At 59.2% G+C, this 12,370-nt stretch overlaps 3 protein-coding genes across 3 annotated transcripts; all 3 read left to right on the top strand.

The window, feature by feature from the left end:
- Positions 1-621: 621 nt before the first annotated feature.
- P884DRAFT_265885 (uncharacterized protein) lies at positions 622-2,381 on the top strand (the record flags this gene model as incomplete). The annotated part of the gene is made up of 5 exons (XM_069441982.1): positions 622-624; positions 679-1,122; positions 1,182-1,375; positions 1,428-2,235; positions 2,292-2,381. 5 exons carry the CDS (start codon positions 622-624, stop codon positions 2,379-2,381), a joined length of 1,539 nt encoding a protein of 512 aa, XP_069301610.1.
- Positions 2,382-2,965: 584 nt separating this feature from the next.
- On the top strand, positions 2,966-5,773 carry P884DRAFT_189796 (anaphase-promoting complex, cyclosome, subunit 4-domain-containing protein; the record flags this gene model as incomplete). The annotated part of the gene is made up of 6 exons (XM_069437464.1): positions 2,966-3,212; positions 3,363-3,708; positions 3,758-4,331; positions 4,385-5,092; positions 5,155-5,209; positions 5,265-5,773. The coding sequence occupies 6 exons, from the start codon at positions 2,966-2,968 to the stop codon at positions 5,771-5,773; spliced, it is 2,439 nt and encodes an 812-aa protein (XP_069301609.1).
- Positions 5,774-6,554: 781 nt separating this feature from the next.
- P884DRAFT_281667 (uncharacterized protein) lies at positions 6,555-11,661 on the top strand. The gene is made up of 2 exons (XM_069443558.1): positions 6,555-10,679; positions 10,895-11,661. The coding sequence occupies exons 1-2, from the start codon at positions 6,787-6,789 to the stop codon at positions 11,415-11,417; spliced, it is 4,416 nt and encodes a 1,471-aa protein (XP_069301608.1). The 5' UTR covers positions 6,555-6,786; the 3' UTR covers positions 11,418-11,661.
- The last annotated feature ends 709 nt before the right edge of the window (positions 11,662-12,370 follow it).

The raw sequence follows: 12,370 nt of genomic DNA, 5'->3' as shown, positions 1-12,370 counted from the left end.
AGACGCGACGTGGGATGGAATCCGAATCCTTGAGCAAGAACGGTCGGCCTCGGGTGTGATGGGTGGGCGTGTATGCCGGTCTCGCGCACTAAGAAGAGTTCGGATGTTTGCCGCTTGACGTTCTCCGCCACCATGTAAACGGAACAACTTCGATGCCGCTCAAGCGAAAATGAAGCGGGTGACACCAGAAAGGATGTTGGACCGGGGGGTCAAATCGCAGACGGTAGATATCCTCCGGTGGACCAAGATTTGCGGTTGGCGTGGAAAATCACGGCCTATCAAAATAGGTAGATCTGGGTCGTTTGTATGATGGAACTGCTGAAGGGTTTCGGGACATGTGGCGAGTTAGTTTGAGGTTGGAAATCAGAAACGCGCTCGCAGCCCAAGGAAGGTGCCGCATTCAGCTAGCATCAGCCTCTCTAACTAATTGCGAGGGCACGTGCAGCGTAACACGTAAGGTTTCCCGCCATTCTGCCAGCTGTCAGCCCCTCGGGCGGCAAGTGGCCGAAAGCCAGATCAACCACTGTGCCATTGCCATTGACAGCGGCTCCGGTGTCCTAAAAGGAGTCGAAAGACGGCCACACCTTCGCAGCACCACAGCAATCCGCAAGCTCTATCAAGATGGTAGGTTGACTTTGCCTCCATTTGCGCTCGCGGAGTTCTAACAACAATTACCAGGTCGTCCTTGCTGCGTCCATCTGCACCCGCGGCGGCAAGGCCGTGCTCGCGAGGGCATTCCACGACATCAAGCGGTCGCGCATCGAAGCCCTCCTGGCATCGTTCCCCAAAGCGGCGAATTCGGGAACGCAGCACACGACTGTCGAGCAGGACAATGTCCGATTCGTGTACCAGCCGCTGGATGAGCTGTACATGGTGCTTATCACCAACAAGCAGTCCAACATCCTCCAGGACATCAACTCGCTGCACCTGTTCGCCCAGGTTGTGACTAGCACGTGCAGAAGCCTCGACGAACGGGAGATTCTCAGGAATGCCTATGAGCTGATCAGTGCATTTGATGAGCTGGTGACGCTTGGGTACCGAGAGAACCTGACCATAAGCCAAATCAAGACGTTCCTGGAGATGGACAGTCACGAAGAGCGGATCCAGGAGATTATTGCGCGGGTACGTTGCTACGCGCTACCACAGAACGTGACTCGGCTGCTAACGCGGCCGCGATACAGAACAAGGAGCTCGAGGCCACCGAGGAGCGCAAGCGGAAGGCCAAGCAGCTGGAGATGCAACGCAAAGAGTCTGGGAGGAGCGGTCGGGGTGGCGGCATGAGCAGACCGCCCGTATACCCGACATACACCCCGCCAGTGAGGCCCGCCGTCACCGAGACGTACGATACCTACGAGGCCGAGAAGAATAAGTCCAAGTACGTTAATGTTAGCGGGACGGCAACCGTGTGCACAAGCTAACCAGAACAGGTTCACCGCGCCAAGGGGCAAGGGCATGCAATTGGGCAAGAAATCCAAGACGACGGATATGTTCGAGCGCGTAAAAACAGAGCTGGGCCCCGTGGAAGATACGCCTCTCGTTCCCGTTGCTACCCCGTCTGCTGCGGAGCCGTCATCCGCTCCTCGAGCATCGTCGTCATTAGACCGGGATGCTATCCACATTACAATCAACGAGGTCATCACAGCCAAGATCTCCAGGGAAGGCACGCTGAACTCGTTCTCTGTCAGCGGCGACCTGTCGTTGCGTGTGTCAGACCCCTCTCTGACCAAGCTCAAACTGAACCTCAACGCCACGCCGTCACATGGCGCGCAGTTCCGGACGCATCCCAACGTGGATAAGAACGCATTCAATAGTTCCAGGGCCATCCAAATGGCCAACTTGGCACGGGGTTTCCCGGTGAACAATGCCGTGGGCGTCCTCCGGTGGCGGGCGGCTCCCAAGGCGGACGACGCAAGTGTGCTCCCAATCAGCTTTACCGTCTGGGTCAACAAGGGCTCCGAGGGCAACTGCACACTCACGATCGAGTACGAGTTGTCTGGCAACGACACTCTCAAGGATGTCAGCGTCGTTGTTCCGTTTAGGAGTGCAGAGCCCTCGATTTCCAGCTTCGACGCCGTTTATGAGGTGTCTGGTGACAGCCTGGAGTGGTCGATCGGCGCCGTCAGTGAGGAGAACTCGAGCGGAGCGTTCGAGTTCGAGGCGCAGACCGAGGACGAGGACGAGTTCTTCCCGATGCAAGTGCGGTTCACTAAGACTTCGCCGTTTGTTGATGTCGATGTAAGTGTCTCTTGTGTGAATCGGTGAAAAAGGCACCAACTAACCAATGAACATAGGTTCAATCGGTTGAGCTGATTGAAATGAACGAGGAGGTCACCTTCTCCAAGGAGATCAAGTCGGTTGCCGAGTCCTACGTAATCGAATGAAGGGCAGGGGAGAATGACTGAATGGATTGATGGATGAATGTTAGGCGCTTGAGCGGCCGGTGTCTTGGAGCGTCGCGTGGTTAGAGGCGGCAGGAAAAAATATCCCATTTCTACAGTCCTATAATCATGCTTCATGTTTCGACAACACAAATCGGAAAGTGTTTTGGTCCATTCCCCAAGGCGGTAAGTCGCAGTTACCAAAGCACAGTGCGAATTTGTACATTGATCAGGCTTGGTCTTTTCAACGCAGGAGCCACTGCCTACATCCTCCAGCAAATGGAAGAAGCATCCGAATGTTTGACAAATACCAGTCTCGGGCCAAATCAATTTGATTTCTTGTGGCTGTCTTCTGGATGCCCGATGCAAGCCAGATAATGGCTCTAGAAGAGTCGCGAAACAACCCTCTCTGACAACAATTGTTTCCACTGCGTATAACAGCGCAGCTCGCTCGACTCACACATAGAACAGTCACAGCAATCAAACTCCATACACGACTGATAACGCAGCCAACCCGCCAACTTTCCCTCCCTCCCCGCATTTAGCAAAGAAAAAAACAAGGGGGGGAGAGCGGACAGAGGAAAAGAATGGCGGCCGATCCGACCTCGCCCCCCCGAAACCATCTGGCCGAACTCCCACTGCTCGGCACTACCGCCCTGCCCGCCCCGGCAACAGGCAGCCATCTCGCGTGTAACCCGGTCATTGCCCTAGCCGTCACGGTTGGCGAGGCCGGTGCGGCCTTGCATGTCTGGCGCGCTGGCGATCAGGGGCTGGTGTCCAAGCATTTGGAAAGGGGTGGGCGGAAGGTGGAGGCAATCGCTTGGAGGGAGGACGGTAACGTTTTGCCTTTTCTCTCTCTACTCTCTTCTCTTTTTTCCTGTCTAATTGTTTTCTTTTTTCTTCCGATGTACTTTTTTTGCCTTGCAGTGTTCCGTCGGGCGGTTCTGATGGTAGGACAGGTACTGACTTGACCTTGGTATGTAGGGCAAGTCCTCGCTGCGGGATGGAGTGATGGGGTGGTGAGGTTGATGGGGTTGGAGGGTGGTAAGGCGGTACACCAGATCAGGGTCTCTGACGAATGTCGTGGCAGTGGTGATGGCGCTGCCGACGGCGGAAGGATTGTCTTCATTGCTTGGAGGAGGAATGTCACAGCGGAGGGTCGACGACGCAGAGGAAAGGGTGATGGGCAGGTAGGGACAGACGAGAGGAGGATTTTGCTAGATGGAGAGAGGACAGGTGATGTGGCAGTTGATTTGCCGCGTGAGCTGATCTTCTTGGAGGCCGAGACGGCGCTACCAAAATTGAGCCCGTTGCCCGCCGGGGGCGCAGCGTAAGTCTCCCAGCGTCGCAGGGTGGGATTGCCACGCTGACCTGGACAGGGACGATATGTTTCTCTTCTCGTCAACAGCATCTTTGGAAACTCTCTTCCGTCCATGCCAGGCCGAGGATGCGGACAATGTCCACGTCATGGTTGTGGGAACGGCTGATGGCGGGATACATCTCAGCCTCAACGACTCGTTCGTGGTCGGGACGCTAAAGACGCCGCACCATGGAGAGGTAACACTCGAGCTGTGTGGGCATAGCTCACGAGCCGAGAGTTCCACGCATATGCTGCTGCTTCAACCACGGGCTGGAGACGGTACGAGGCTCTATCTGTTACCGATGCGTCTCGGGTTCCTTGACCATTCACCGGTCAACCTTTCGCTTCTGGCGTCTAAAGTAACGTCGCTTCAGAACTTGCTGCGGTATTTGAAGGCGACACTGTCGCACATGGCCAACGAGTGGCAGTCAACCCAGGAGTTACCCAGACGCTTCATGGCCGGAGTTGAGGATGACCTCAAGAGGCTACCAAGCGGCAGCATGACGGTGGTTCAGGCACTCTACCATACGGCAGCGACGGGTCACGTTTTCGAACCCTTGAAAGAGTGGCTCCTGGACACGCTTGGGGATCGAGTGAGTGCTGACCAGCCCTCGCATACCGAATATCCATACTCACTGCTGGCCAGGGACATAAGCGCTGGGAGAAGGCGGTAGTAGCCGGCCTGACAGGTCTCCGTGACCTAGTCCACGGCAACTTCATCCCAGCCTTAGAGAGATGCGGTGTCATTCTTAGCCGTCTGCTCGGCATCGCCCGCTTCTACGGTCCGGAGGAGGCCATCGGGTTCGATGAAGATCAAGTGCGCAAGCTTACAGACATCGTCTCATGTCTGATGATGACAGCCCACAGGGTGCTGACCATCGTCATGGACGAGCTGGAGCACTTCGGCGCGTTCTCGACCTGGTTGCGGCTTGAAATCGACAAGCAAGGGTCGTCATCACACGCCGAGGAGCTCTCCGAAAAAGAAGCGACAATGGACCACCCGAAAGTACTGTCGTACATCCGGTATTACTTGGCCAGTAGCCCGTTGGCACTACACCTTGAAGAGGTGGCCAAGGAGGACTACATCAGGGATCGGGAGATGGTTACGCCCGGCCTCTCTTTGACGGACTTACTTGACAAGCAGCTGCGGGAGCATGACGCAGGCAGGTCCTATATGAAGGTCCTGCCGCGGATCGGCTTCCAGTTGAACTACCTGACTGCTAAAGCGAATGCTGTTTTTGAGGGTATCGCCAATTCAGAGAAGCAGGGTGTTGAGTTCGGTCGAGCGACAGAAGTATCGGTCGGGAGAAAAATTTGGAAGCACCATCTCTGGATGGGACGCACCGGCAACAGGGTGAGCGCTTCGACCATAGGGGGCAGCTTAAGTTGGAGTATGCTAACAGGGCGATATTTCAGAATCATTCAACCAGGGTGTTCACCGCCGTGGTACTAGAAGATGATAAGTCGAGAAGTCTGTCCAAGTTGTCTCGAAAGCTGCGTTCATCGGAAGCTAACATCTTGTTCAGTTTACATTGTTCGTTCCGATGTCCCACTTAGCGGCGGTGTCGGCGAAGCAACCGCAACAAGGGCATGTGGGCTCGGATTGCCGGACGGCGCAACCATTGTCGACTTCAAGTTTCTCGACGACAAGTCCTTGTTGGTCTTGTGCAGCCAAAAAGGCAAGGAAAGTATCTACAAGTCAGGCAAGCATATTGAAGCTAACGAGCAGACAGAGGAACCAAAGTCGGTTCTCCTACGGATTGCGTACCAATCAGCCCGTATGCCCTATCAAGAGCATGTCGAAGGGCAGACGCCTCCTATGTTGGAACTTGGTGGGACACGGAAAGACATAGTCACGTCGTCTTACGCCTTCTCCAACGCGTCTGGCTTCACGCCTATCCAGATGGAGGTCCAGAGGGCGAGCAAGCTGAGGGGCGAGATTCCGGCCAGAGTCTGTCTTCTGGGACGAGATAGAGCCGTGTTAAGGACGTATGCGCTCCCGAGCACCTTAGACGAGGAGAAGAACCAGCAATGATGGGATTGTTGGCGGTCCTGGGAACGCGAGGAGGGCTGCCAAGACTTTCAAGGGGAAAAGAGAGTAAAAGAGCAAGGCAAAAGGGAACAAGAAGGAAAGAAAGGACGAAAGAAAGGAAGGAAGGAAGGAAGAAAGAAAGAAAGAAAGGGAAAGCAGTGCTGCATGGCAATGTCCGGGGGGTTGGGCAATGGCTTGTTTGGCCTGTTAGTCGCTGAGGAGCCCGACCTTGTGTAGGCGAAATGGTTTCTTACAGGATACTCTCAGAGGACTTTGGCCAAAGCTGCACCTGTTGCTCGACTACGGTTCTGACCATCCGGTGATTGTCGGTTGGGGGCATAGGCATACTTTGTATGTACAGTACTGTAGTCCGTACATACATACATGCATTGCCCTCAATTCCCTGGATATGGTGCCCTGGATATGGCTGTGTTGGGGAGGGCAGCACTGCGTAGTGGCGCACTGTGCGGGTTAAGATGCGCTTGTGAGTGGTCCAAGAATGGCGAGCGTCCCTGCCTGAGGAACCACTGGGGTGCATCTGCTAAAGGTACAGTACTTTTCGACTTGGGTGTAAGTTAAGACTCGCAATTACTCCTTGCAGTTAGACAACTTACCAGGTTTAGGCACGGCTCGTGGCACAGCCAAGTTGAAACAAACGTCATTGGGCATGCTCAACCGCCCGAACCAACTGAACCAATTCAATACCCCTAACCGTCCCGTCACACTCACCCCGGCTCCCGTTCCTACCGCCTCCCGCCAGATCATCGAAGCATAAACTTTGCGATTTTTTTTTAAATCAAGGCATATTGGAACAGGGCTTGGATTCTGAATTCTGAACCATGCTTGAATCCAGATGATTGGCCCCGATCGCCGCGCAATCCGAACGCCGACACTCTTTCAAGCAACTCGAGCAACTCGACCGGTGTAGCCCGGAGCTTACCCGGAGCAGTTTCCGAAGGGAAACACGGGAAAGACGGGGTAGCTTGTCTTAGCCGGTTGCAACTTCGAATCTCGAGATGAACGAACCGACGATCCCGCCGGCGGCAGCCCTCGCCGGCCTCCGACCGTCTGCACCGATGCCCCCGACGACGACGGCGACCACGGCGACAGCCACGACGACAACGTTCTCGTCTGGCCCGAGCAGGCAATTGTCTCACCCGCCCTCGTCCCAGCCCTCTGAAGCCCCTCCGCGACCGTCCCACTCCGGCCCGGCCATTCCGGTGATGCTCAACGAAGCCGCGCTCGACTCGCCCACCTTCCGCGCCACCGCCGTGCACTTCTCGGACCAGCTCGACGCCATCGAGCGCTGGCTCGACAGCTACGCCCGCAGCACCTCCAAGCTCGTGCACGACGTGCTCGCGCTCGAGGACACGGTCGGCGCCTACCTCTCCAAGATCTCCCCGCCCGCCATCGCCTCGCCCGCCGACTCGCCCGTGCTCGACGCCGACTACACCCTCCCGGCCCTGCGCCGCGCCGGCGACGCCGCTCGCGACTGGTGGGGCGGCGTCCTGGCCGTCGTGCGCCGCCTCGAGCCCGCCGGCGTCGAGCCGATCCGCGCCTTCGTCCAGGGCGACCTGCGCAACTTCCGCGAGGCCCGCCGCGCCCTCGACGCCGCCCAAAAGACCTTCGACGCCACCATCGCCCGCTACGCCGCCCAGAGCAAGACCAAGGAGCCCAGCGCCCTGCGCGAGGACGCCTTTGCCGTCTTCGAGACCCGCCGTGCCTACCTCAAGGCGAGCCTGGATTACTGCCAGCTGGCGCCCCAGGTGAGGGCCGGACTGGACAAGCTGCTGGTGCGGATCTGCGCCGATGTAGGGAGGGAGATGAGGCGGACTTCTGCCGGCGGAGGCGGCGGAGGCGCTGGCGGCGGCAGCGGCAGCGGCAGCGGCAGCGGCCGTCCGCAACAGGTCCCCTGGTGGGATGAGTTGGAGAGGATCCGGGGTTGGGCGAGGGAGATGGATATGGCCGAGGGCGTGTTCAGGAGAGAGCTGCAGATCGCGAGGCGGGACATCGGCGAGAGCACGCTCGCCCTGTACAAGCCATCCAGGGAGCTCGAGGACTACAGCGTCTCGACCGTGCCCTTCCTCGGCTCCAAGGGGCCCATGAGCATGCAGCGGAAAGACGGGGCCGCCGTCATCTCGGAGAAGCAGGGCTGGCTGTTCCTGCGCGTGCTCTCCGGGAAGCCCGTCAGGACGACGTGGGTTCGCCGGTGGTACTACTGCCGAGACGGCATCTTTGGCTGGCTGGTCCAGGGCCCGCAGGGCGTGCTCCAGGGCGACGAGATCGGAGTCTTGCTCTGCAGCGCGAGGCCAGCGGTCCAGGAAGAGCGCCGGTTCTGCTTCGAGATCAAGACCAAGACGCAGACCATCATGCTGCAGGCCGAGACGCAGGCCCAGCTGATCGAGTGGCTCGAGGTGTTTGAGGTGGCCAAGAAGAAAGCTATCGAGGCGAGCATGGGCCGGGACCAGAGCAGCTCACGCGTAGGGGGAGCCGACCCGGTCTTCTCTGTCACTCCCCCGTCCATTCCCGATTTCTCCGCCAAGACGCTCGACAACATCGACGAGCCCCCCACGGTCGACCGGCAATCATCACTCCCCGTGCCCGGCCAGGACGGCGGATTAGCGCGCGCAAGCTTCGATGCCCCTCCCCGCCGGGCCATCACGACGCACCTTGGCCGGGAGGACGGCGAGTCCGGGCGGGAGCATGCGGCGCGCATCATTCAAAAGCTGGATCTGCACCGAAAATCGGCTTTTACGAGCTGGGCCGATACGTCAACCTCGGGGCCAGCCGGAGGCAGCTCGAACCCGAGCGCGGCCCCGTCTCCTCAAATCGGACATGCCCCTCCGCTGCGCGTGCCCAGCTCCGTCGCACTGGACTACACCCCGGGAAGCCTGGCCCCCGTCACCCTGGCGAAGCCGCCCGTCACGACGAACCTGAGCAAGACCGCGATCCTAGCAAGCGCAAACGCGGGAGCGTCGCGCGCCCTGCCGAGCGCGGCCTTGGCCAACTACTGGGGCAGCAGCCCTTACACGTCCATGTACTGCGTCAGCCCTTCGCTGCCACACACCCCCAAGCCCGACATGAGTGACCCGTTTGTGGCCACGGCCACGGCCACGCCCCGGGCCCCGGCCGTCGAGAAGCCGTCCGCGTCAGCCAGCAGCCACAGGAAGACGGTGAGCGTGGATGCGACGATCACGGACGTGAAAGCCCGAAAAGAGCCCCCCCCGGATACGTTTCCGCCAAACTACCCGCCCGAGCTGAGGGCGCAGTATGCGCAGTTCAGACTCTTCTTCCCGGCGGCTCCCGTAAACGACAAGCCGGTGCTGGTGTTCAATGCCGCCTGGTCCAGCACGTCCTCGGACGGCAAAGAAGCAGGGATGGCGGGGGACGGGCGCGTCTTCGTCACGCCGGACCGCATGTATTTCTACGGCCACCAGCTGGGCCTGGTCGTGGCGTACGCCATCCACCTCGACTGCATCGCCGAGCTGACGTCGGCGCCGGGCCGCGACTGCGACTTTGTCTTCTTGCACCTGAACCAGGACATGCCGGATATCGCATACTCGCGCATCACCATCAAGGTGTTTCTGGAAGACTTCTCCCTGCTGCAGTCTCGCCTCGACCTCCTGGTCGATAACCTCCAGGCGGCCGAGCCGATGGAGCTGTCCGAGTTGATTGCCGCGCTGTCCGCCCTCAACAGGGAGCAGGACGACAGGCGGAGCCCCAGCGTGGAGAGCTGGGAAGAAGTGTCGTCCAACACGCCCGCCGACGACGGCACGCCGTCCGGACGGCCGGTCTCGAGACGGGCCCACGACCCGCACGGCCGTTACCGGTCGTCGCGCCGGCTGCTGAAGAAGTCGTCGGTCCACAAAGTCCAGTTACCCACGCACCCGGTGGTGTACGAACCCGAGGATATGGGCAAGAGCGTGGCCGAGCGGCATTTCGAGATCAGCGCCAAGTCGTGCTTCCACGTGCTGTTTGGCGACAAGAGCTTCATCTTCCCCAAGCTCTACTTTGGGCGCGGCGCCAAGGAGATCGCTCAGGACCCCTGGGAGCTACAGGACCACGGCCGCATGCGGCGGCAGTTCCGCTTCAAGGTCGAGTACGCCGACGTGCTCGGCCGCAAGAGGCCCGGCGACGTGGTCGACACGCAGACCATCGACGTCTTCAACGACCACATCACCTACGTCGTCACGCACGTCAAGACCCCCTGGCACCTCCCCCACTCACACGCCTTCAGGCTCGTCACCAAGGTGGTTATCACGCACCTGGCCAAGTCCAAGTGCAAGCTCGCCATCTACACCAAGGTCGACTGGTCCAAGGCGCCGCCCTTCTCCAAGAACATGGTCCAGCGCCAGGCGCTCGACGACGCGGCCAACGACGCCGAGGAGCTCGCGGACGCGGCGACCGACCAGGTGCGCAAGCTGGGCCCGCACAGCCGCACCAAGCGCGCCATCCAGGTGTACGGCGACATCGGGCAGCAGCAGCATGTCGTCGTCTTCCAGCCGGACGCCACCCCGGAGGGGCAGCTGCTGCTGCTCAAGTCGGGCGGGGCGGCCGTCCGCCCGCGCACGCTGGCCGACATGATGCTCGAGACGGGCCGCTCCTTCATGGAGAGCGCCATCACGAGCGTCATGATGTGGGCCTTTGCCGGCCTGAGGAGGATCTTCAAGATCGTCAGCGCGAACCGGGTGATCCTGCTGCTGCTGGCGACCAGCGCCGCATACAACCTGATGGTCATCTCCCAGTCCGGCGCCACGTGGTGGGTCGAGCGCAGGTCCGCGCGGTACATGAACCGCCTCGGCGTCGGGCCCAATCTGATGATGAGCAGGGCCATCTACCTGGCCGATCTCGACGAGGCGGCGGGCAGGACTGCTCTGCATCGGCCGGAAGACAGCGGGAGGAGTCAGTGGTATGTTTCCCCGTCTTTTTTTCTTTTTCCTTCCATTTCTCTCTCTCTCTCTCTCTCACACACACACCCACACACACTCTCTCTCTTTCTCTTTTCCCCCCTTAACCCTTCCTTTTCCTGCCCCTGATTCCTGCCCCTGATTCCTGCCCCTAATCAAATCCCCTGTGTTCTCTCTTCCAAGCTTCCGTGCTAATAACACGCCATCACGCCAACAGCTACGACACGTTCCAGTCCCTCCTCAACGCCACCGTCAGCCTCGACGCGCCGTACCAGAGCGCCGGCCCCCTGTCCGGCTTCGGCTCGACCACCAACCAGGTGACGGCGCGCCGGCTGAGGCGGGTGCGCCAGCGCATGGGCGCGTACCGGCACGACCTGCTCGTCGCCATGCGCGTCGTCAACAAGATCGAGCTCGAGATGGTGCAGTCGGAGTGGGAGAGCTGGTTGGCCGGGGAGACGAGGCGGTGCGAGCAGGTCAAAGACTTGCTAGGGAGATGGGAGGACGGCGGGCACAGTGGCAGCGGCAAGGAGAGGGTTAAGGGCCAGGTGCCGGTGCAGAGTCTCCTCTCCGGGGCGCAGACGTGGGAGTCGGCAAGTGATGGCGACGATGCCACGGGAGGGAGCGGCGAGAAGCAACAGCAGCGGCGGCTGGCGGCGCTGAGGGCGTGGTTTTCGGAATACTGTACGAGCTGCGCCCTGGAGGAGAGAAAGATCTCCGAGCGGATGGAGACGCCCTTCTGAGGTCGATGGCGGGAAGCGGCGAGCTGGATAGGCGGACGGACGGACGTACTTTCTGAATGGATAATCCTCGCTTTACCGGGCATAATAAGGTTGTAATCATAGGTCCCCCGGCTGCATCTCAGAGGGAATTGTTTTGAACTTTTTTGAACTCTAAATCAAGCCAAAGCGATTGAGTAGGGCGCTAGACAGCACCCTTATTCGCTCTAATTACCTGTAATTTAATCTGACTCTGACCATAGCCGCCCTCGAAGGGAGAGTTGACGATCACCCGTTGATGCAAGCGAAACAACGGGGAAAATACGGTCATGCTTCCCCTTATCTCCTGGTCTCTGTCAACACGTTGTACCACGCGGAGACTTGGTACGACATCGAGACACACCCAACGTCGTGCAGTCCCGGCACACGGTCCCGTATATGTGCGTGTATCTGCCTGCCTGCATGAAAGCCAAGCTTCGCCGTAGACGATTGCCACCTGCCGTATGGCAGCGACCTGGGCTTTGTTCTGCGCTGAGCAATTGTTGGCCCCGGAACCTACGCTCGAGGGGATGGGAAGACATCCCTAATTAATCAATGCCCTTCGCCTAGGAGAAGGTGTTCTGCCTCGGCAATATGTAGCAATAGATAAATTACGAAAGCCCCCAGGAGGATAGGAAGGTCCCGTACTCAAACAACATTGCTGAACTTGCTCTTGTCTAATACGCGGCCCAGGGCTTCCCCCAAGGAAGCCAGGGCGCGCGCATCCTGGCTCAAGAACAGCCTCGGTGGTGGGATGGCTGAGCGAATCAGGCAGAAGACGATGGAATGAACGAAGAAAGGAATACAAGAGAACAAGAAAAAAAATGGCTCTACCATTGCTATGATCGATGACCGCCCCGACACTCTGCCGCTGGTCCGGGGAATACAACTGTGCCCGCATGTCTTCAGAACAGGGGAAGCAGAGAGGAAGCCCCGGA

The sequence above is a fragment of the Thermothelomyces heterothallicus genome (assembly GCF_042370625.1).
Source record: "Thermothelomyces heterothallicus CBS 202.75 unplaced genomic scaffold P884_scaffold_1, whole genome shotgun sequence".
Lineage (NCBI taxonomy): Eukaryota > Fungi > Ascomycota > Sordariomycetes > Sordariales > Chaetomiaceae > Thermothelomyces > Thermothelomyces heterothallicus.
Note: the sequence above shows the minus strand (reverse complement) of the source record. Positions and strands in the feature narration are given on the sequence as shown.